General features: G+C 39.8%; 1 protein-coding gene across 1 annotated transcript; it reads right to left on the bottom strand.

Annotated features, from left to right (window-relative positions):
* Positions 1 to 7,170: 7,170 nt before the first annotated feature.
* LOC109045985 (gastrula zinc finger protein XlCGF49.1-like) lies at positions 7,171 to 24,380 on the bottom strand. Its single transcript, XM_042722884.1, has 3 exons — positions 24,255 to 24,380; positions 23,777 to 23,900; positions 7,171 to 8,054 (listed from the first exon to the last, which is right to left on the bottom strand). Exons 2-3 carry the CDS (start codon positions 23,859 to 23,861, stop codon positions 7,414 to 7,416), a joined length of 726 nt encoding a protein of 241 aa, XP_042578818.1. The 5' UTR covers positions 23,862 to 23,900; positions 24,255 to 24,380; the 3' UTR covers positions 7,171 to 7,413.
* Between the last annotated feature and the right edge of the window lie 1,212 nt (positions 24,381 to 25,592).

Here is a 25,592-nt window from a genome sequence, read left to right as displayed (position 1 = left end):
AAATTATACCCTGCAAGAAGCCCGGGAAAGGCCGGACCACATGATTGATAAGATAACATATGATTTATGAGATGAGTGGGACAAACAGCATACACCGAGAAAGACAACAATATCTAATTGGTCAAGACAGCATTTGAGTGTGGCCAAAAGGCCAGTTTAAATACTCAGGACGCACCATCAAATTTTGCTTTTAGCTTTATCTTGCGTCCAGCTTTTGCTCTCAGTCATGCCAGCTTTTTGGCTTTTAAGCGCTGGCAGTTTTAGCTTTTAGCCATGCTTTTTTGTCATTAAGTTTATGCTTTAGTAGCGGTTCCAAGCGTGATTAGGCCTGCTGCGCCTGCTGCTACTTATCACTGATGAAGAAACAAGTTTGTAATGCTGTGTCTCAAATTACGGCCTCGAGTGCCAGGTTCCTTAACCAGCCCACAACTCTGCATCTTCAATAGCGCTGCAACCCGCGGGCTTCCCAGAGCGTCACTTCAAGCGACTACTGAACTTCCAGCCAATCAGCAGCCTCCGGAAGCCCCCTTGCTGGCTACAACAAAGGAACCCGTTACACAGGCATCACAAAGTAGCGATACCTCCAGACTCTGGTCTGTACTGAGGTGTTATCTAATATAATTTTTAACCTAATTGATGAACTCAATGGGGTTAATTAAGTGACTGATGGTTGTTCTTGTCTATGCAATTTCGCGTATTGCTGTAAACTTGGGATTTCATTTTTCCATTCTTTAAACCCATTCTTCCCTAACTTTTCCTATCTTCCTGCTTGTGTGAATGTGTGAGTCGTGTGTTCATGTGTTAGATTAGTTTATATGTCTTAGATTTATCTAAGCAAGCCTTATTCATATTATTGAAGAAAGTATCTTGTGTTTTGCACTTACAAGGTAATGTTTTAAACTGCTGATCTTGTTAATGTTTAATTAATAGTGTTTTCACTATACTTTGGATAATTAATATCCATTGCAGAGTTGATAGTATATGAAACAATTCAAATGATTCCCTTTGAGCTAAATTGGCCTGTTTCCTTACATATATATATACACATAATATCTTATTTGCAGTCTATAGCATTTTATAATTCTTTGTACAATAACATTTAACATAACCTGCTTTGTATCTGTATCATTTAATGCAAAATAGATTTATTAAAATAAGTTTATGAGAGTCATACATCCATTTAATCTTGATCAAGAACAACTAATGATTAACGAATTGGAGATTGTTTGATGAATTTTAGATAATTTTTAGATGAATCTTAGTTGATTTTAATTTGTAGGTTATAATTGAATTTGTATGTTTTGTATGCTTTTTGATTTTTGTTTTGGAGCTTCCATGCATAACCTAAAAGAAATGTGCTCTATTTTTATTTTACTTGCGGAAAATTATTAATACAAATGCATACAGGGAGGCGCCCTCGCGATCACTTGAATGTTTTCCTGATAATGAAATAACTTTAATTTTGGGTGGCTCACATACATAAGAAATATATCTACAGAAAGCTTGAAATGTCTACTTTTAAACGATTCAATTCAAAACGAAAGCAAATACTCCTCTGTGAAGGCTGCATTTCTCTCTAAAGGCGCGTCCATTCTGCACCATGAATTTCAACTTGCAGCCGACAAGAAAACATTAATTTGTTAATAAATAAATTAAATGTCTCCTTTTTCACTATTATTAGGCTACTTCTGCCTGTGCTCTGTGGCAAACTTAATATTTTCTGTGCTCAAGCATACGCATTAAGGCTCATATGGATTAGTAGACTATGTTAATTTAATATAAACGTGCAATTAGTTGAATAATTACTTAAATGGACGAATAATAGTAACTAGAAAAATCTTACGTGGGGGCAGCCCTATTAAATACTCTCCAGACATCTCTATTAAAGTTTTTAAAGAATTTTATACGTGTTAACAGTGTCACCATGCAGATAATTCTTGTGTGTTTATTATAGTGTTTAAATGCTGATATAATATAGGCCCAATTTATTTATTTATTTTCATAATGAACAGGGCTGCATTTCCCAATAGCTTCATAAGCCTAAGTTCATAAAAACGATCGTACGACTAATCTTAATATTACGGTCTGTTTCCCAAAAGCATCATAACTTAAGTAGCACTTGACAATCATCGTAGATCTACGAGTGCTCTGGATTAATCGTAAAGCCCTATGTGCATCATAAGAAGACCAATTTATGCGGAAAGTCAGCACATTGCACCTTTAACTTTATTAAAGTGCAATGTGATTATAATAAGGATTTGATTGTACATTTTATTACTTGTTTTTTGTTGTTGTTTTAAATGAATTTATAAATGAAAAATAATTAAAAAGAACAGATTTTGTTCGTCATTTTGTTAAATGACTGAACAAAAAAAAAATTTATAAAAGAAATAATGTAGGAAATATACTTCAAAGACAAGGGGGAGGGGTGGTGGTCAGTGCCTTTGGCTTGGGGCCAGAAAAACCAACTAACATATTGGAAATAGATGTTGTGAATTAGGGTTGTGTTTAATTAAATGACAAAATTCTTAAGTTGTATTGTGTTGTCTAATTCATTTTTTTTTTTTTTTATATTTTAAAGATGAACCCATAGTAGAAGCCAGAATTGTTTTTCCAATTCTATATTTTCTTTATTATTAAAAAAAAAATTCAGATAAATGTTCATTTTATATATTTTGGTTGCATTTGTAAGTTAATAAAAATATATGGTTGTTTAAAATGGTTATATAATATCATAATATCGATATATGTCGAATTTTTTGAGGTGTCGGTAAACATCGTATCGCTGCGTATGAGAATTCATATCGTATCGTGACAAACCATCCAATTTACACACCTAATGTACACAGTATGGCAATTAAATATAAAATATTATATAATATTATGCCCTGGGATGTAAAAATACTTTTATATTCTTTCTTGTTGATCTTTTTTCCCTGGGCATTGCAACATTTTTCTTTTCTTTTTGCATGGCTTATGTTGGTCCAGAACTTGGGTTATAAACACTAGTGTAGAAAAATTTTTTTTTATTTTATTAAAAAATTACTATATGTATTTAATTTTTACCTAAAAAGTTGTAAGACACCTGTTCAATTTCTCATGAATGCAATTATCTAATCAACCAATCACATGGCAGTTGCTTCAATGCATTTAGGGGTGTGGTCTAGTCGAGACAATCTCCTGAACTCCAAACTGAATGTCAGAATGGGAAAGAAAGGTGGTTTAAGCAATTTTTGGTGATGGCATGGTTGTTGGTGCCAAGGCAGACGGTCTGGAAATTTCACAATCTGCTCAGTTACTGGGATTTTCCGCTACAACCATTTCTAGGGTTTACAAGAATGGTGTGAAAGGGAAAAAGCATCCCGGTATCAAGGCAGTCCGCAATGGTGAAAATGCCTTGTTGATGCTAAATTCAGAGGAGAATGGGCCGACTGATTCAAGCTGATGAAGAGCAGCACGGCTGAAATAGCACTTCGTTACAACCCGAGGTATGCAACAAAGCATTTGTGAAGCCACAACCGCGCTGGCAACTTGAGGCGGATGGGCTACAACGGCAGAAGACCCCCACTGGGTACCACTCATCTCCACTACAAATGGAAAAAAGAGGCTACAATTTGCACAAGCTCACACCAAAATTGGGCAGTTGAGACTGGAAAATGTTGCCTGGTCTGTGATGAGTCTAGATTTCTGTTGAGACATTCAGATGGTAGAGAGAGTCAATTTAGGCGTAAAACAGAATGAGAACATGGATCCATCATGCCTTGTTACCACTGTGCAGGCTGGTGGTGGTGGTGTAAATGGTGTGGGGGATTTTCTTGGCACACTTTAGGCCCCTTAGTGCCAATTGGGCATCGTTTAAATGTAGGAGCCTACCTGAGCATTGTTCTGACCATGTCCATCCCTTTATGACCACCATGTACACATCCTCTGATGGCTACTTCCAGCAGGATAATGCCATGTCCTAAAGCTCGAATCATTTCAAATTGGTTTCTTGAACATGACAATGAGTTCACTGTACTAAAATAAGCCCCCACAGTCACCAGATCTCAACCCAATACAGAGCATCTTTGGGATGTGGTGGAGCGAGACTTAAGTGCCCCTGGATGTGCATCCCACAAAATCTCCATCAACTGCAAGATGCTATCCTATCAATATGGGCCAACATTTCTAAAGAATGCTTTCAGCACCTTGTTGAATCAATGCCGTAGAATCAAGGCAGTTCTGGTGAAAGGGGTCAAACACAGTATTAGTATGGTGTTCCTAATAATCCTTTAGGTGAGTGTATATGAGTAATGACATCATAAAGAACACAAAATAGGGTCTCACATTTACACAAATTACCTCCAGCATGAATGTTGGGGCTGATTACAGAAGTTCCTTTTTGTAAACCTTCTGCCCGCAGTTAGTTATCCTCAATATTTCAGGTCTCTTTGATGTATGAAACTATTCCTCTGAAGGCTATGAAATACCTTTCACCATTTATGAATTCTCACGTAAATGATCCGTTTCCTTCCGTTAGCTCTTGGCCATGCGGTCCTTGATGAATGCAAGGCCGTTCATTCCATTTTTAAAACTGAGAAACAACCTTTCCTTGACTGAATCATTGCGATGCGTCATGGGACCATCTAAGCCCCAAATTCTGTGGAAAATTTGCGAGTTTACGAAAATTGGGGAGTTATACAGTGATCGCAAAAATCCACAGTGAAGCGTTTGTGTATGAAAATATCAAATTCACACCTTATTTAAACCTTCATCTCTAATTTAGCTAAAGTTCATGAAAGAGTGCTGTCCAGCGGATGAGTGTGTGACGTAGGTGTGTAGCGTACAGCAAAGGAAAACCCAGTGTCCACTGGTTATATTGAATCCTCCAACATTTACTATATAATCCTTGTTTTGTTACTTACTTAATTCGTGGACTGGTGTTTTGTTTTGTTTTGCTCTCTCCTCTGTGCTTCCACATTCATCACCACGTTTGCCTACTCCTACGTTATCCACTGGACACCACTCTCTCGTGAACATGCATACGACATTTAGCGGAAGTTAGAGATCCAGGTTTAAGTTGTGAATATGGTTGTTTTCTTACACCAACGGATCGCTTCGCTTTGGAAGGCCTTTATTAATCCGCCGGAACCAAAAAAAAAAGATTCACTAGCTCCGTCTTTAATGATATTTTCTTAAGTGTATTCTCAATGATTGAGCTTAAGGACGACCTTGTGGACTGTTCAACTGCAACAACCGCTGACTGCAATGACAGAGATTGAAATAGCCAGAACAATTTTTAATAAAACTCTGAATGGAATTCATCAGAAAGAAAAAAAAAAGTCATATACACTAGGAGATGCACTGTTGGCAGGTAAAAGGCTTCTCTTCATTTTTAAATTCTTGTGTGGTTATAAGATTTCCTTTTCGGTTAAAACTTTTCCACACTATTGACAGTTGAATGGGCTCTCTCCGGTATGAGCTCTCACATGGACTTTAAGGTTTCCATGCTGAATGAAACACTTTCCACACTTAGGGCATGTGTTATGACTTCCCCTCCAGTGTGAGCTCTATGTGCCGTTTTAGGCTTCCTTTTTGAGTGAAACTCTTTCCACACATGAGGGGCATTGTTGAAAGGACTTTCTCCAGTGTGTAACTTCATGTGGTCATTAAGGTTTCCTTTCGGTTTAAAAACTTTTTCCACATTGATGGCAGGTATTAAAGGGCTTTCACCTGTGTGAATTTTCACATGGACTTTAAAGTTTCCTTGATGATGAAAACTCCTTCCACACTGAGGGCATGTGTAAGGCTTCTCTCCAGTGTGGGCTCTCGTGTGACTGTTAAAGTGTGCTTTTTGATTGAAACTTTTTCCACACTGAAGGCAAGTGAAAGGGCTTTCTCTAGTGTGAATTCTCATGTGGTCCTTAAGGTTTCCTTTTCGTTTGAATCTTTTTCCACACTGTTGGCAGATAAAATGGCTTTCTCCTGAATGAATTTTCATATGGACTTCACGGTTTCTATGTTGATGAAAACCCTTTCCACACTGAGGGCATATGTAAGGCTTCTCCACAGTCTTAATTTTCATGTGCCTATTGAGAATACCCATTTTGAGTAAAACGTTACTCCACACTGTGGGCTGGTGGAAGGGTTTTCTCCAGTGTGAATTCTCATGTGTTCTTCAAGCTTTTTCATTTTGATCAAAAACACTTTCCGCACTGAAGGCATGTGTAAGGCTTTTTCCTAGTATGATTTCTCATGTGCCTATTGAGAACCGCTTTTGTGTGATGAAACTTACTCCACACTGAGGGCATGAGTAAGGCTTTTCTCCAGTGTGAATTCTCATGTGGTACTTAAGGTTTCCTTTTCGGTTGAAACTTTTTCCACACTGTTGACAGTTGAAAGGGTTTTCTTCTGTATGTATTTTCATGTGGACGTTAAGGTTTCCCTGTTGAGCAAAACTCTTCCCACACTGCCGGCATGAATAAGGTTTTTCACGATTGTGAATTTTTCATGTGTACTTTATAGGTTTACATGTTGATAAAAAGCTCTTTCCACACTGTTGGCATGTGTAGGACTTCTCTCCAGTGTGAATTCTCATATGTCTGGTAGGTTTGTTTTTTGCTGAAGTGTTTTCCACACTTTCCGCAGGTGAAAGGTCTTTCTCCAGTGTGAATTCTCATGTGTACTTCAAGCTTTTCACTTTGATCAAAACTCTTTCCACACTGAAGGCATGTGTAAGGCTTTTCTCTAGTATGATTTCTCATGTGCCTATTGAGAACCGCTTTTTGTGTGAAACTTACTCCACACTGATGGCAGGTGAAATGGTTTTCTCCAGTGTGTACTCTCATGTGATATTTAAGGTTTACTTTTTGATTGAAGTGTTTTCCACACTGTTGGCAGGTAAAAGGCCTTTCTCCTGAATGAACTTTCATGTGGAGTTTAAGGTTTCTATGTTGATGAAAACCCTTTCCACACTGAGGGCATGTGTAAGGCTTCTCTCCAGTGTGAATTTTCATGTCCATACTGAGAATCCCTTTTTGTGTGAAACTTACTCCACACTGTTGGCTGGTGGAAGGGTTTTCTCCAGTGTGAATTCTCATGTGGTACTTTAGGTTTCCTTTTCGGTTGAAACTTTTCCACACTGTTGACAGGTAAAAAGGGTTTTCTTCTGTATGAATTTCATGTGGGACGTTAAGGTTTCCCTCTTGAGCAAAACTGTTTCCGCACTGCAGGCATGAATAAAGTTTTTCACGATTGTGAATTCTCATGTGTACTTTAAGGTTTACATGTTGATGAAAGCTCCTTCCACACTGAAGGCATGTGTAAGGCTTCTCTCCAGTGTGAATTCTCATATTGCCTGGTAAGGTTTGTTTTTTGATTGAAGGTGTTTTCCACACTGTTGGCAGGTGAAAGGTCTTTCTCCAGTGTGACATCTCATGTGTGCTTCAAGCTTTCATTTTGATCAAAACACTTTCCGCACTGAAGGCATGTGTAAGGCTTTTCCCTAGTATGATTTCTTATGTGCCTATTGAGAACCGCTTTTTGTGTGAAACTTACTCCACACTGAGGGCACGAGTAAGGCTTTTCTCCGGTGTGTATTCTCATGTGCCTGTTAAGGCTTCCTTTTTGAGTGAAACGTTTTCCACACTGCTGGCAAGTGAAAGGCCTTTCTCCAGTGTGTACTCTCATGTGGGATTCAAGGTTTACTTTTTGGTTGAATTGTTTTCCACACTGTTGGCAGGTAAAAGGCCTTTCTCCTGTATGAACTTTCATGTGGACTTCAAAATTTCTATGTTGATCAAAACTTTTTCCACACTGAGTGTAGAGTTTCTCTCCAGTGTGAATTCTCATGTGCCTGTTAAGGCTTCCTTTTTGAGTGAAAAGCTTTCCACACTGAAAGCAGGTAAAACAACTTCTAGCTCCTATCGCTTTTTTAACTCTTTTTCTGGAGGAAGTCTTCTTAATCTGTGAGCAATTGAAAGATTTTTCTTCAGTTGTGAATTCATGGTTTTCATGCTGATCTTTCTCTTCCATTTCATTCAGCACTTCATTCTCCTCTTTAATTGCTGTCAGGTCTAAGGCAAAAAAAGAAAAAGACAAACATTTAAACGTAAAACATCAACAGCCTAGTCCACCCAAAAATGAAAATTAGGCCATAAATTACTCACCCTGAATTCCATCCTAGGTGTAATAGACTTTCTTCTTTCAGACGAATCCAGTCGGCATTATTTGAAAAATTGTCTTTGATGTTTCAAGCTGTCTGATGCCACTCAGCGGGTGTTGCACTGCATCAGTCCAAGAGAAGTTTAATAAAAAGCGCATCCATTAAAAAAAAAAAAAAAAAAAAGTTTCACACGGCTCCGGAGGGGCATAGTTGCCAAGTCTGTGTATTATACGCAACTTTGGGCTTCTTTTTTTGTAAAGTTGCGTGAAAAAATCCTGGGTCGCGGGTTGCATTTTTTTGGGCTTATTTTATAAAATATGGTTGCTTGTTAGGAAAACCTGACAAGCAACTTCGTTTCTTTTCATTTATGTTCACTGTATTCGCCAATGCATTGATTGACACTCTGTCTGCTCACAGTTAATAGCCAATCAGTGCAAAAATATAAGCGCTGAAGCATAATTTGCCAAATATTCTGCCCCCTTCTCAGACGCATTTTTTTAACGTGATTTTTCTTCAATGAGGATTTGGATAAAAAAATAACATTCAAAAAGAATGTGCGTGACGCTGTAATACAAGCAATGATAGTAGTAGATGCAGAGGAGTGGGATGACTATCTTTCCTTTATAAGGCAGCCTAATTAATAATTTTTTTTTTTTTTTTACAATGTTTTGTATCAATGTTTTGTTATCATTGTAATAAAAAACAAGTATGCCTATAGTATATAGTAGGCCTATAGCCTACTAATACTAAGAGTATATTTGTTTTTTTATATTTTATATTTGGCCTTTTCCATCTCTCCAATCCTACTCTGCTCACAGGTGATTGGAGATGAGTTTTGTTCCTGCTTTGTTGCAGTTTGCTGATTTTGCAAAATAACTTATGTTTTTGCTTTTCAGATAGAGGGTTAATTTCAGTTTAATGTGTTGGAGGCTCAGCTATTGGAAATAAATAATTGATAATAAATAATTTTGATGATAAATTATCAAAAAATATTGGGCTTGTTTTTGAAGCTGCGGTTGCTTATTTGTCTCGCGAGAGTTGGCAACTATGCGGAGGGGGTCAACAAAGACCTTCTTTAGTGAATCGATGTGTTTTTGTAAGAAATATATCCATATTTAAACTTAATAAATCACTTGAACCTAGGGCTGGGCGATATAGCTAAAAAAAAAAATATCAACGGTATAATGTTTCCGTAACGTTCGGTATCGATATTTGACATTTTTTTATGACCTTTTGTAAACCAAAGAGAAATATAAAAAAATGTGTACATTTAACCACTGATTTTTTTAATTAACCCAAATTATTGAGACAAACAACAAATATTTTTGTTTTAACAGTCAAACACAATTAAAATTAAACATCTAATTTCTAATGTTTTCTATGCAGATTAAATGGTTCATAAGGAAACTTTTTTCTTGTCTCCCAAGGCCACAGGAGGGCACAATGAGCAAAATAACACAGCACATTAAAATAGTCAACGCAAGGAAATAAATGTCCATAAAAAACCTGCATTACATATAAATGAACTCATATAAATATCAAATATAATTTCGGAAACAGCATCATGTATTTATGCATTGCTTAATACAAAGAGCCAAATCGCCCATTATGCAGATTGCATTTTGCATTTTTAAAAATAAGAGACGCAGTGAAAAGGAATTAACCTCCACAAATTTGCAATGTGTTTTTTCTTAAGGTTTACACAGTTTTAACTTTGCATGGCGACATCTCATGTGAGACACGAGTGCAGCAGTCGTATTTGTCCGTGTAAAATTGCACTGAATATGCACTCTTTGTGTATGGCTTGGTTTTGGTTTTAACCTAATCAAGATCTTCTCTGCATTGAGCTTCTATATTTCTCTAATATTTAAAATGCATAACACAGCAGCGGCACATCTCGTGGGCTAGAGTAGACTAATAAAACATTAAAATGCAACGTCACTTACATTACCGCATCTCGCGCCACCGATGACGCTCCCTGACGCACTCCCAATATTCAAATGCAAATGTTTAAATTAAATTTGACTAATAATCTTTTTATTATTATTATTATTATTCACAATCTCCTCATCACAGGCAGGCACAGCACTCAATTCAGCATGTGTTCGTGTTTGTGTGATCTGTCTGCGTCACTCGTCAAACGTGCACTATATCGAACATTTTTTATATCGTTATCGAAGAAGTTGTACCGTTGATAAATATCAATATAAATTTTTAGCCCAGGCTTACTTGAATCTAGCTTGCGCCAACAGTTGTACACAGAAGCAGCTCCGGGAGCATGACGTATGGAGCTCAGCGCTGCGCATGCACTGGTGAGTCTTGTGAAAACCAACGTTCAACGGATCAAAAGAAGCAAAGTTTCCTTACTTTAGCAAAGGAAAACCAGTCTCCTCTTGGTCTATATCGAAATCCTCCGACATTCTTCTTTACAAATCCTTGTATTGTACTTCTAATTAGTGACCGTTGTTTTGTTTTGGTCGCTCCGCTGCGTTTCTGCATGCATCTCTTCTGAGTGGCGCATGCCCAAAGCTGACTTCATACATCATTCCCCAGAACTGCTTCATTTACAACAGTGAGTGCAAGCTAGATTCTGTCAGGGGTGCGGGCTAGACAGAGGACTCAGATGCAGAGTAGGGAAAAGGAGAATCTTTATTCTCGCCACAAAACACAAAATAACATAAACAATAATTAAATGCTCTGGGCACACACAGAGATCTCCGAGCTGGCCGGCACACTGCGGACCACTCGCGCTGCCTGATCTCCGAACTACGGATCCTTAGACGGGAAAACAGAAGGTGAGAATACAGCTTGGACCCCACACAAACCACGGGCAAAGACAAAACAATCTACTCACGACGACAGACAGAGAGGCAGAGACATATAAGGGAGCTGGGGAACGAGCGACAGGTGGGGAAGACTCAGCTCGTGATCTGCGCACCCCCGCCACGATCAGCGCTGATTGCCCAGACCACGAGCTACCGAACAGACAGGACAACACAGACCGCAGGGGAAGCTGAGATGGCACCCTGCACCGTGACAGTACCCCCCACCTCAGGGACGCCTCCTGGCGTCCCCGGAGGACTCACCATGACGTTGATTAAATTGATCAATGAGAGCGCGATCCAGAATATCGCGAGCCGGAATCCAGCATCTCTCCTCCGGACCATAACCCTCCCAGTCTACCAGATATTGATGACCTCTACCCCTACGCCTCACATCAATGAGCCGCCGTACAGTATAGGCTGGCGACCCCTCGATGAGCCTAGGAGGCGGAGGGGCAGAGGTCAGGGGCTGAAGGGGGGAGCGAAAGGCGGGTTTGATCTTCGAAACATGGAAAACCGGGTGGATCCCTTCTAAACTGAGGGGGCAATTTGAGCCGCACTGACACCGGACTAAGCACTTTGGCAATAATAAACGGTCCAACAAATTTGGGTCCCAGTTTACGTGAGGGCAGTCTGAAGTTAATGTCCTTAGTAGACAACCAGACTCTCTGACCACACACGTAAAGTGATAAACGGTGTAACGGTTTTGGTTCGCCGATGCCTTGTTCCTCTCGCCAGTCCGAGTGAGGGCTTCTCTGGCGATCCTCCAAGTTTGGAGGCATCTCTGAATAAACGCATGCGCGGAGGGGAACAACGGCATCGGATTCTTGAGAGGGGAATAAAGGTGGCTGGTAGCCTAAACAGCACTGAAGGGGAGACAAACCTGTAGATGAGACCGGGAGGGAGTTATGCGCATACTCTACCATGGTCAACCTGGAACTCCAAGATGACGGTTCAGCAGACGCCACACAGCGCAGAACTCTCTCCAAATCCTGGTTGGCACGCTCGGCCTGACCATTGGTCTGCGGGTGATATCCGGAGGAAAGCCTCGCAGTCGCTCCCAGCTGTCGACAGAACTCTGTCCAAAACCTAGACACAAACTGGGGACCCCTGTCAGAAACCACGTTCACTGGGAGGCCATGAATCCGGAAAACGTGATCTAAGACAATAGTCGCTGTCTCCCTCGCTGACGGCAACTTGGGGAGGGGAATAAAATGGACCTCCTTTGAGAACCTGTCCACCACAATGAGAACTACCGTCCTGCCACTAGACGGAGGCAAGCCAGTAACAAAGTCCATCGCTATGTGTGACCAGGGCCGCGAAGGAACGACAACGGCTGGAGTAGCCCTGCTGGGGGTCGATTGGATCCCTTACCCGTAGCACAAATAGGACAGGCCGACACAAACCTTCGAGCATCCTGCGCCACGGACGGCCACCAAAACCGCTGCTTGATTAACCTAAAAGTATGAGTCGCTCCAGGGTGGCAAGCTAGACTAGAAGAGTGGCCCCACTGTAGTACGCTAGTTCGGACTGATTCGGGTACCAAGAGCAGACCCTCTGGGCATCCAGTGGGAACAGAAGCGTCGCGCAGTGCCGTGCGGACCTTGAACTCCACCCCCAGGCGACCGCAGCCACAACCCGTTCGGGATGCAAAAATGGCCACATGGAGGGTGGGTCTAGCCTCAGCCTCAAAAACCCGCGACAGCGCGTCAGGTTTACCATTCTTAGAGCCGGGGCGATAAGAAATGGTAAACCTGAAACGTCCAAAAAATAATGCCCAGCGAGCCTGCCTAGAATTTATTCTCTTGGCGGTGCGAATGTACTCAAGATTTTTATGATCAGTCCAAACGATAAACGGAAATCGCGCTCCCTCTAACCAGTGCCGCCACTCCTCCAGCGCCAGCTTGACAGCTAGTAACTCCCTATTCCCGATGTCATAGTTCCGTTCCGTGGGGGTTAAACGATGAGAAAAGAATGCGCAGGGATGTATTTTCTCGTCCGAAGATGATCTTTGAGACAAAACTGACCCCCAACCCCCACCTCCGACGCATCCACCTCCACAATGAACTGACGTGATGGGTCAGGGGTCGTTAAAATAGGGGCCGAAATAAATAGACTCTTAAGGTTCTGAAACGCAGCTTGGGCCTGCGACGACCAACAGAATCATTTCTTTGTGGAGGTGAGGTCAGTCAGAGGGTTTGCGATCTGGCTTAAGTTCCGAATGAACCGCCTGTAAAAATTGGCAAACCCCAGAAAGTGCTGGACCACTCTACGACTGTCTGGGGTGGGCCAATCAGCAACTGCCTTTACCTTGGCGAGATCCATTCAGATACTTTCAGGCGAGAGAATAAAACCAAGGAACGGAACCGACTGTGCGTGAAACTCACACTTCTCCAACTTAACGAATAAACGATTCTCCAGCAGCCGCTGGAGCACTCGCCTGACATGCTGGACATGATTGCTCGTTCTGGGAGAAGATCAGGATGTCGTCGATGTAAACAAAAAACAAACCGATCGACCATGTCTCGGAGCACGTCGTTGACGAGTGCCTGAAAGACCGCCGGGGAGTTGGAAAGCCCAAACGGCATAACTAAATACTCAAAATGCCCCGTATGGGTGTTAAAGGTGGTCTTCCATTCGTCCCCCTCCCTAATCTGAACCAAGTGATAAGCACTGCAGAGGTCCAACTTCGTAAAGATGGTTGCCCCCTGAAGGAGCTCGAAGGCCGATGACATCAATGGCAAAGGATAACGATTCTTTACCGTGATGTCATTCAACCCCCGATAGTTAATACAGGGGCGCAACGATCCATCCTTCTTCTCCACGAAGAAGAACCCCGCCCCGGCTGGAGAGGAAGAGGGACGGATAATGCCTGCTACCAGAGAATCACGTATATACCTCTCCATGGCCTCCCTCTCCGGACCCGACAGAGAGTAAAGATGCCCCTTAGGTGGAGAAGTGCCTGGCAACAGGTCAATAGCACAGTCGTACGGGCAGTGCGGAGGCAGAGATGAAGCTCGGGACTTACTGAAAACCACTCTCAAATCATGGTAAGCCTCCGGTACATCTGCCAGGTTAACCAGCTCCTCCTGCAACACAGAATGAGACAAGACTGGGGAAAATGCAGCACCCAAACACTGAGCTAAACAGAAAGGGCTCCACGCCAAAATAGAACCACGGGGCCCAATCAATATGAGGGTTATGTTTAACCAGCCAGGTGTGACCCAACACCACTGGAGCGGTGGGCGAGTGAATAAGGTGAAATTTAATCTCCTCCGCATGATTACCAGACAAAGTCAGTGTGACAAACTGGGTGGTGTGGGTAATATTAGTGAGATGGGTGCCACAAAGGGTCCTGGCAGAAATAGGTTCGGCCAGCGCGACGGCCGAACTCCCCAGACTTGTTGCCAATCTGGAATCCATGAAGTCGCCCTCCGGTCCAGAGTCAATCAATGCCGAAACCTGGAAAACAGCTCCCCCAAACTGTACTGAAGCTTGAAACTCTGAACGGCCACCAGGTGGCAGTCGAGTATTAGTGACGCTCACCATGCGCTCTCCCTTGCATGAAAAGCATCGCCCCGCCACAGGGCACGCCGCTACCACATGACCCGCCTCACTGCAGTGCAGACACAGCTGATTATCCAGGCGATGGCGTCGCTCTCCTATGGTCAGCCGTGCTCTCCCGATTTGCATAGGCTCCTCCTCCGGAAGGATGCGGCGTTGAGACATCGTGTCACATGTTGCTCCATACGCGACCCCGGTGAGCTGTTCATGGGGAATCCCCTCTCTTTGGTGCCGAGAACGGAGAGTAATCCGGTCGTCGACCCGAATGGCGAGGTCGATAAGCTCATCCAAGCCAGAAGGCAGCTCCAGAGAATAGATCTCGTCCTTCACATGCTCAGCCAGGCCGTGGAGGAAGTGATCCCAGAGAGCCTTCTCATTCCAGGCGCAGGACGTGGCGAGCGTGCGGAATTGAATGGAGTAACTAGACACCGACTGCTCTCCCTGCTGAAGCAGCAACAATGCTCGTGCTGCTTCAATCCCGCGTGCCGAGCGATCAAATACCTTGCGCAGCTCCTTCGAGAATGCCTCAAACGACACACAACAGTCATGCTTGCTGTCCCACATGGCCGTTCCCCACTCTCTCGCTTGACCCACTAAGAGAGTGATGACGAATGCTACTCTGGATTGCTCCGTGGGAAAACAGGAAGGCTGGAGAGTGAAAGTTAGCGAGCACTGGGACAGAAATGACCGACATGAGTTGGGCTCACCCGAGTATGGAGCGGGCGGATTAAGTCGTGGTTCCGCGTGGCGAGGAGCGGGTGGGACAGCTGGGGCTGCTGAAGGGCTGGCCTGCAGCTGGTCAAGCCGTTCTGCTAGCTGGTTGAGTTGGAGAGAGATCTCCGAGTAGGCGCGCCGAGAAGCCGCGATTTCCTCCTGCTGTTGACCCAGTAGAGAGCCTTGCTGCAGGAGAGCTCGGCGCAGCTCCGTCTCCTCTGCTGAATCCATTCTTTTGGGAGTAGATTCTGTCAGGGGTGCGGGCTAGACAGAGGACTCAGATGCAGAGTAGGGAAAAGGAGAATCTTTATTCTCGCCACAAAACACAAAATAACATAAACAATAATTAAATGCTCTGGCGCACACAGAGATCTCTGAGGTGGCCGGCACACTGCGGACCACTCGCGCTGCCGGATCTCCGAACTACGGATCCTTAGACGGGAAAACAGAAGGTGAGAATGCAGCTTGGACACCCCACACAAACCATGGGCAAAGACAAAACAATCTACTCACGACGACAGACAGAGAGGCAGAGACATATAAGGGAGCTGGGGAACGAGCGACAGGTGGGGAAGACTCAGCTCGTGATCTGCGCACCCCCGCTACGATCAGCGCTGATTGCCCAGACCACGAGCTACCGAACAGACAGCGCAACACAGACCGCAGGGGAAGCTGAGAAGGCACCCTGCACCGTGACAGATTCAAGTGATTATAACATTTTGAATTTCTTACAAAAACGCATCAATTGGCTATAGGAGGCCTTTGTTTACCCCCCGGAGCCGTGTGAGACACTACTCTTGGACTGAAGCAGTGCAACACCCGCTGAGTGACATCAAACAGCTGAAAGATCAAAGACAATTTTTAAAATAACTCCGACTGGATTCGTCTGAAAGAAGAAAGACATATACACCTAGGATGACTTCAGGGTGAGTAATTTCTGGCCTAATTTTCATTTTTGGGTGAACTAACCCTTTAAAACCAACAACATGTTGTACAACCTCATATACACTTAGCTACTGAAACAGGAGTTGCATGTAATCTCAGAACATCTTTTATATTTTGTTTCAGTGAGCCAGTAAGCATGCTTGATATGCCTATATCAAGTGCTGGTGATTGGCTTTGGTGAGGCATAAAGGAAAAGCACTAGGTTACACCCAGAAACGTGGCTCACACCTGAGGCTTTAGTGTGTAAGCATCACAACCCCATAAATGCAAGGCTACGTTTACACTACAGCATTTTCATTTTAAATTGCATTTTTAAATGAAAATGATCCTCATCCATACTGGTGTTTCCACAGCATTTCAGAAAAGAGCCTCCGAGTCGAAACAGTGATCACGGAAGAGAAAACACAGGCAGAAAGCACTGGAAGCAGCTAATGTTCATCAGTAAATAAGTGGAAAATTAATAGAAATGATGATTCATTCTGAGCTATGCATTTAATGCACTAGTGTAACTGTAGCCTAGAAGATGTGGAAAATGAAAACTATTTTAAGTTTAAGTCTTTGAGTTTCAGTGTAAATGTCAACAAGCTGAAAAAAAAAGTTTTTTTGACAATTTTAATCTTAAATTGATTAATAATATTGGTATCGAAAAAAAGTACTGTTCAGGAACCGGTATTGAAATTAATTCTTAAATTCAATTACTATTTATTTTTAACTATAATAACCAACATTCAAATTAAAATTTTGTAGCCTATTCAAAATGTATCAAAAATGTTAATGCCATTTTTAATTAACTTACAGATAATACAATTTATATTTGTTGTTGAAATATAATCATTTACACAGTGGCTGTCATAACTTGTTTCATAGAAGGTTTATTTAAACATTAGATAATTTAGACATCACTAACAGGTAAAGTCAAATATAATTACATATACATATAGTCTAATATCTCTAAAAATGCTCGTCACTAGATGTGTACACTGATGACTTGCCTGAGGTAGTCTAAATTAAATGCTCTGTGACATTTTGTTTACAAGCTGTCGATGTCTTTCCGCAATTAAAACACTGATTTAGGTTTTACGTGAGATGTTCATTCTATCGTCACTATGGCCGTCAGTTGATTAAAATGTTTAATTTAATTACATGTGTCAATTAGTTAAATCTAATTAACTGCAAATTACATTTGACTTTGAAAATACCCACAAAAGATTATTTAAAGCCATTTTTGTTAAATGAGAATGTATTAAAAAGTGACAGTTCACCCAAAAATGAAAATTTGATGTTTATCTGCTGACCCCCAGGGCATCCAACACGTAGGTGACTTTGTTTCTTCAGTAGAACACAAACAGAGATTTTTAACTTCAGCCGTTGCAGTCTACAATGCTTATCAAAAGCCTGTTTCCACTGCTGGAACTCTACCCAGGAACTAGGGACTTTGGGCTGGTACTCGGTGTGTTTCCACCGCAGGAACCAGGATCTAAATAAAGTTCAGGGTAGAAAAATGCCCCTCAGAAAGTCCCTGCTGGCGAGGTAGTACTTTTTCAAAGTTCCGGAACTTTTGGGGGTGGGACTTGGGCGCTAAACATGCTGATTGGTTGAGTTCACACAGCATTGTGATTTCAACCACCATTTATTTGGATCAAAATATTACTGTTATTGTATCATGAAATGTAGTTTTAAAAGTATTTCAGGCGAGAATGTAGTTGTTGAAAACTCAAATCTGTGGATTATCTATAAAGACAGCGCCTATTTAAAAATATGTTTTGGCGATTTCGGAGACGGTCAGCTCCACACGATCAGCGGTAACTCAGTGCTCATGTATCCGCGGAGAGCAGTCTCAACTCGGCTAGTCCTTCTGATATGTGCCGCTGGCTCTGATGTCTCTTTAGTGGTTAAACATAAAATATAATTAGTTTTGTGTAAATCTAACAGGTAATCTTTGGACTTTATTCAATTTATCTATATGTTTAAATGAAGATAAAAATGGAAAATTTATATAATATTTAGTTTTACTGTAATGTAGGCTGTATATATACACATTTCCCATTTCTGCGGCTATTATTATGTTTAAATGAAAACGAAAGGAGGCAGTGGTATTTGATATCATATTTCGTCTTATTGTAAATATACAGTGAGGAAAATCGCAGTAGTCAAGGCGAGCTGACCGATGTTATCAAGTACGCTGCTGTTTGCAGAATTATCAGACTTGCGTCGTTTCGTCCGCGGGAGATCACACTCCCAAGTCGAACTCACAAGGTCCGAACTACCGAGGATGAAAGTCTGACATTTGCGTACTTTGTACTGAGAAACACGCGCAGGCTTACGTCACCAGACTATTTGCCTAATCATCACAGTACTTTAGACCACGGTGGAAACGCTGAAAGCAACAGGTCTGCGGGGGGAAATAGTTCCTGGGGAAAAAAGTTCCTGGTACAATTGTTCCGGGTAATTTCGGTGGAAACGCGGCAAATGATCACAGAATCTATGAGATAGAAAAAAACATGCACAGAAAAATCCAAATTAAACCCTGCGGCTCGTGACGATACATTGATGTGTAAAGACACAAAACAATCAGAACTGAACCGTATTTATTTTACCATTTTTTTTTTTACCTCTGATTCACGCAATGTCCGAGCTGTTAGAACTCTTGTGAACGCGCTTCACAGCAGCCTTCATCTTCTTCTTCTTGTGGCTTTATTGCGGATCGCAGAGTTATTAAGCGCATTAGCGCCACCTATCGCTCAAGTGGACCATTAACACTATCTACAATCTCAATCAGGAGTGTCAATGGTCCACTTTTTGAGATAGGTGGCGGTAATGCACTTATAAGTCAGTGATCCGCCATAAAGCAAGCAAGAAAAAGAAGATGATGCAGGCTGCTGTGAAGTGCGTTCACAAGAGTTCTAACAGTTCGGACATTGCGTGAATCAGGGGTAAAAAAAAATGGTAAAATAAATACGGTTCAGTTTCTTGCGAAAAATTACGAAAAATTGGCTTGTTTTTGTTTGTGCCGGTAGAAGTTTCATTTCTTGCGGCTTCGGTTTTTAAAATTTTAGACATTGAATTATAGGCAATTATAGGTCACTAGCCCATCAACATGCTTCAAATTCACCCAAAACAGGCTCAATCGTTTGCGCTAGTAATATTTTTGTTTGTGCAGCTTCAGTTTTTTAGATATTAAAATATTATTTAGTGATCATTCTGAGGTCACTCAACCCCACACATGCTCCAAATTTACCCCAAATAGTCTTGTTTGTGCTGGTTTGCGGCAGTAGTATTTTCATTTTTGCTACTGTCTTTTTTAACAATAGCCTACATTTGAATAAAGTAAAATTCAAATGGCAAACCAAAGCACATTAAATAGTCCTGATTACTTAATTGCTAATAGCCATATTCGTTCAATTAGGCTAATTAAGAAAAATTACCTAGGCTTATTTTATTATATCTTTACAAAACTGAAACACAAAAGTAAAGACTTGATATTCATAGGCCTATTTTCGTTTCTGTGCACGTTAATAAAACATGCAATACTGTTTCCAAGTCCGTGTAGCCTATACTTTTGCATTTATTCGTTTTTCCTTTTTTAACCATGGTGAAACAAATTTAAAAAAAATAATAGTTGTAGTATTTTTAAATGCTATCATGAAACCCAAAATTGAAAATAGAACTGTTCACAAAAAAAGCTGCCCAAGAAAAGTAAAATACTGAATTATTTGTGACTTTTTGCACCTTTAATAAACATTTGAAAAATGCACAAATTAATGTAGAAAAAAATCCATTTTAACAAGTTTTCTTTGGTCAAATTAGAAGTAATGCTTCTCCCACACGTTCAGTTGAGAACTAGCTGTCTCTGTGCTAGATCATTGATAGGAGAAGCTGGGCAATTAAAAGTAAATATGATCAAAACAGGATATTATTATTAGTTTTTTATATGAATTATTAAACCACTATATATGTGCCTTTCAGGAGTTCAGGAGGAGTGTGGGAGTATTATCACGCTTACTGTATGATAGAGGCGACCGCGCAATCCCTTGCATTTTTTTTTTCATGTGGAAAAAACTTAAAATACTAATTTCTGGATGTGCTTTCTGTCGTCTCATACGGTCTCCGTGAATGGAGCGCATCACAAGAATGAACCGGCTCACAGACATAAGAAATCTATGTAGGGTTTCTGCAGATATGAACAAGCTAAATTTAAGACTTTTTAAGACCTTCTTAATACCAACATATATGAAAATTGAGACCTAATCCTGCAATGGAAATACACATTATATTGCATATATACAGTATATGTAATATTTAATGTGTTTAATGTAAAAATAAAAAAAAACATCATCGCTGTCATAAATTATATTTATTACTATGATACACTGTTTTCACAGAACATTTATATAGAACTTTTCATATTAGCAGACAATATTCCATACAAAATATCCTCACAAAAGAGATTTTGTCTATTTATTCTGAAGCAATATTTTTAGTGTTCGATCAGCTTTTACATACTTAAATCTGCATTTCTTTAATTTACCTTTTTAAATTTATGCATCATCTTTCGTGTCAAATTACTACAATTGATCAATAAATTCAATATGCACTATAAGGCTGCTACCAGTCAGATTAAATTATTTACACTGAAAAATTACAGCTGCAATAAATAATGATTTTTGGATATACAAATAAGAAATGTTGGGGGGAAAATACACTTTTAAACATACTAAACCACCAGTGGGTGGCGGTAAGTCACTTAATGAGTGAGTCATTGTGGCATTCAACCGATTCGTTCAAAACATGGAATCATTCAGTAACGAAACACCACCGAGTGGAGAGAATGTGATACTTCTGCTTTGATCTTTGTTCGGAACTCTTTTCGTTGTAGAAATAGAACAAAAACAGTAAATATTGTGTCTAAAATGTAAGTAACTTAATAATTACCTGTCTACTTTACTTGTTTATTGAAATAAAACCAATGGGACATTTGGAATTATAAAAATATTCAGCAAAATATTATTTTAATGTTTCATGTTATAATAAACTAAACATTTAAAATTTTTACCTAAGTGTGTTTCTTCTGCGCTTCTTTGTGTGTGCTGTTACGCTCGTTTGTTCTGAAGTCTCTCACAAAGAGACAAACAGTGAGCCTCAACAGCGCGACCTTGATTGAATGTAATTAAATCAGTAGAATCATTACTGCGTTTCGGTGCTTCGCTGGTTATTTTTGTGTCACTTAAATTTTAGTCAGGCTATTTGTTTGGTCGGGTAAGTAAATTTAAAAAAAAAATTTTTTTTTTTTAAATTTAAACTAGCTAGAAAGCTGGTCAGCTGTAGCTCAAAGCTCAACCTACGTTATTAAATATTATTATTATTATTGAGAATATAATAAAAAAGAAATTTTAGTGGTAATGTGAGCAAAAATATTTCAGCCCTATAGAATCTGAATTTAAGACATTTTAAGGCCTTTTATTAGGAAAATGTTAAGACATTTGAAGACTTTTTAAGGACCCGCGGACACCCTGCTATAGAAATATTGAAATGTCTATTATTAAACAAACCAATGCAGAAAGAAAAAAAAACATCTCTAAATATGTAGTGCATATGAAAAGGTGCATTTCTCTATTAAAGGCACGTCCATAAGCCTACTGTGGAGATGGCCAGTTAGCGTCTGCATTTAGCAGCCGACTGACTGAGAAAGCACTGGTTTGGTAGACCTAATAAATAATTACAATGTCTTCTTTTTCCCCGACGCATTCATAATCAATACTTTTGCCAGTGTTTTGGTGCAAGCTTTATGTGTGCGCTTGAGCATGCAGGGTGTCCGCGCGTCCTTAAAATGTCTTAAAATGTCTTAAATTCGGATTCGATGGGTCTTAAATATTTTTGGTCACATTACCGCTAAAATATTTTAAGTCTGACGGACCTAATGACTTAAAGTATCTTTTCATTTTTTTAAATAATTTCAAATATCAGTATTCAAACATTTTATGTTTAATATATCAAAATTATTCATGCATTTGTAACTGCAGGTTAAATGCATTCATGTTCTGCTTTAAAGGTGTGTAAATACATCTAAACGCCACTTCAGGTGCAGTTTATGTCTGGATTGCAAAGATAAATTTAGTTGATACTGATTTCATTTGCTTATTGTCAAATTAATTATTATTACTGTCTTATTATTCTAATTAACTCAAAAGATAGTGCACACTTATAAAAAATGGCTTTATAAAGGTAAAATGCCCATAAAAGGTAAAAGGTATCTTACCACAACACAGTATATGAAGAACATGAAAAACTTTAGGAGTCAGCTGTCCACTAAAGTCCTTAAGATACCAGCATGATAACACACTCGATAAGTTGAATGAATGACTCAGACTTACCGCCTGCACTTACTGGTCGTTTAGTTCAGAAGTATGTTGGAAAGTATGCATTTTCCCCTTAACATTTCTTATTTGTATATTCATAAATGCATTTAAAATATTAATCTCATAACATGATTTATTGCAGTTGTAATTGTTATTTTCAGTGTAAATAATTTAAACTGACTGGTGGCAGCCCTGTAGTATATATTGAATTTATTGATAAATTGTAATAATTTGACATGAAAGATGATGCATACATCTGAAAAGTTTAAAAATACACCTTTATAAAGGTAAATAAAAATATGCAGATTTAAGTATGTAAAAGCTGATAGAACACTGAAAATATTGTTTAATCCACCCAAAATCTCAGTGACGCAGTTATTTTGCAGGGATATTTTGTATGGAATATTGTCTGCTGACATTAAAAGTTCACTGTATATCGTAGTAATAAATATATATTTATTACAGCAATGATATTTTGTTTTCTTTTTAATTGAGACACATTAAATATTACATATATGTATGTAATATAATGTGTATTTACATTACAGGTTTAGGTCTTAAATTTCAAATGCGGTGGTATCAAAAAGGTCTTTTAAAGTCTTAAATTTAGCTTGTTCATGTCTGTAGAAACCCTGGCATGGAATAGGCTACGCCTAAATATTAAAGTAATGTTTAGTAGGTTGTTATATTAATCGATCTATAAAAGAGACAGTAGCAAAAATGACAAACAACTGAGACTATCTGGTGTAAATCTAGAGCGTGTGGGGGGCTGGCGACGTCATCGTCTATAATTCAGTGTCTAATGTTTTAAAAACGGAAGCGGCACAAACGAAAATATTACAGGCACAAAGTATTGAGACTGTTTTGCCTTGAGTGGGGGGTCAACTTCACAGAGGTGTTAGAACTGAGGCGTTTATACAGCCATCGGTCTCGCCACATCAGCATTTATTGTCTGGAGTTCCTGGAAAAACTTAATGATTTGTTAGTTACACATGTGTACTGAACCAAAGACTGAATACATGTACCATTACACCCCTACACTCCAGTGATACATCTACCGTTATTTGATGGGTATTTTACATTAAGATATGTTGACAGAAGAAACAGCTGGACTGCAGACGAGTCGCTTCAGACTGAGCAGCATACACTACTGGACTTTCTGTCAATCCAGTCACAACAAACTCATGATGACGGTTTAATAAGAATCAGATGCTTTGAGATTGAAAACCAACCTGTTAGTTCCTCGAAATCCTCTTGTTTGAGACAGAAGACTTCTTCAATCCTTATGTCTACAGTCTCCTCTTTAATAAATGCCATGGTTCTGTGTGTTTGGACAGTCCATCAGCTCCTCGAGCACTAGACAAACAAACCAAAGTTTATCATCTACTTCTGCTTTATATTTCTCATTGTATGACCGTTTGAAACAGAATCATTTTGCTACAAATTGGGTTCAGTTTAGTTTTAAAGAGCTCCGTTTCTCCATCACTACTTGCTAGGGAGCGAATTCGTGTTTACAATCTAGTGATTCAGGACTCAGGGAGAGAAATGAGACACAGCTGTCCTGTTACTCATGCAGATAAGCTTAACTTACACGAAGAAATGTTTTTTTAGTGTTAGGTAACGTGTTACGAAGGTAAATTAAACAATAGTTATCTGTACAATAAATTGGTTGTAATTATTTAAACACTTCAGATGATTAAAAACACAAACCTCTCCTCAGCCGAATCACAGACGCGGGGAGCAGACTTATGACGTCACGGCGTCAAACCAAAATAAAAGTCTTCTTTTTCTTCTTCTTCTAGCGTTTTGGCAAACCAGCGAAAAGGTGCATTACTGCCACCTACTGATCTGGAGTGTGGCGTGGAAGAAAGAAACGACCCAATAAATAAATAAATAAATAAATGATTAACGAGGAGAGAGAGAACCTAGATTCTACCTATTGTTCCTGTGTTTTTCTGGTATTTAAACAATATTTCATGCAGTCTTGATTGCCTTGACCCATTTCCTAACAATACAGGTGCTGGTCATATAATTAGAATATCATCAAAAAGTTGATTTATTTCACTAATTCCATTCAAAAAGTGAAACTTGTATATTAACTAAGTATATACTACTTGTATATTCCAACTAAGTATTGAGTGCTGTACATGCTCATACTTTTTCATGTTCATAGATTCAACCCTTAAATTCCTAATACCAACTGCAAAGCATTTGTGATATAGTCTGCATTGTCTTCAGTTATGGCCAAATGGAAAACATCTTAATGTTGCAGAAGTGTGCATAAATGTTGTGTTATTAGTGAAGTTGAAAATGTTTTGAGAGTAAAACACCTAGACTATCCAGTGACAGCTGTGGGAGACCCAGAAGTATCTTCAGCAGAGTCTTGATGGAGATCAAACTGTGGCACTGCAGTCATGAAGTCTGACTAAAGCAGTGAAACACCGTGGTTTGATTTAGATTTCAGTCCTTACAGGTGAAGACCAAGCACTGAAAGGATGTGATCAGTTGTAGAACTCATTATCATAGAGATCAGCTGCTGCATTCAGGAATAATCACACCATTTACACCAATGAGACACAAACATCAACTGATGATAGTCTCATTGAGTGTTAAGGTTTTAACAATCATATTGCTAAAACAGTACAATATTGCAGGATCGCACTACACAAGATCAGGAAGATCAGACCCTTCCTAACAGAGCATGCAACACAACCTCTCGTCCAGGCCCTCGTCGTTTCTAAACTGGACTACTGCAATCAGTGTTTTAAATTAACTTTCTCCCTCACCAAAAAAGTTACTGCCAGTCAGAACAAAAAAGAAAGAAAGAAAATCACCAGATTACCTGTCAAATCTTTATTTATAAACATTTACTGTGTATTTTATTATTATTTATTATAAAGTCTGAATTTCAAATTATTCAAACAAAAGAAGTGCAACAAAAATAACACTGTCTTATATCTGAACGAAATGCTCAGATGTCCTCAGAGATGTCATCTTCAATGGCGTTTGTGGGATCAAAGTGTGTGATATCAGGAGAGTTCAGCTGGA

The sequence above is a fragment of the Cyprinus carpio genome, chromosome B4 (genome assembly GCF_018340385.1).
Source record: "Cyprinus carpio isolate SPL01 chromosome B4, ASM1834038v1, whole genome shotgun sequence".
Taxonomy (NCBI): Eukaryota; Metazoa; Chordata; class Actinopteri; order Cypriniformes; family Cyprinidae; genus Cyprinus; species Cyprinus carpio.
The sequence above is the reverse complement of the archived record's forward strand: the minus strand, read 5'-3'. Positions and strand labels throughout refer to the sequence as shown.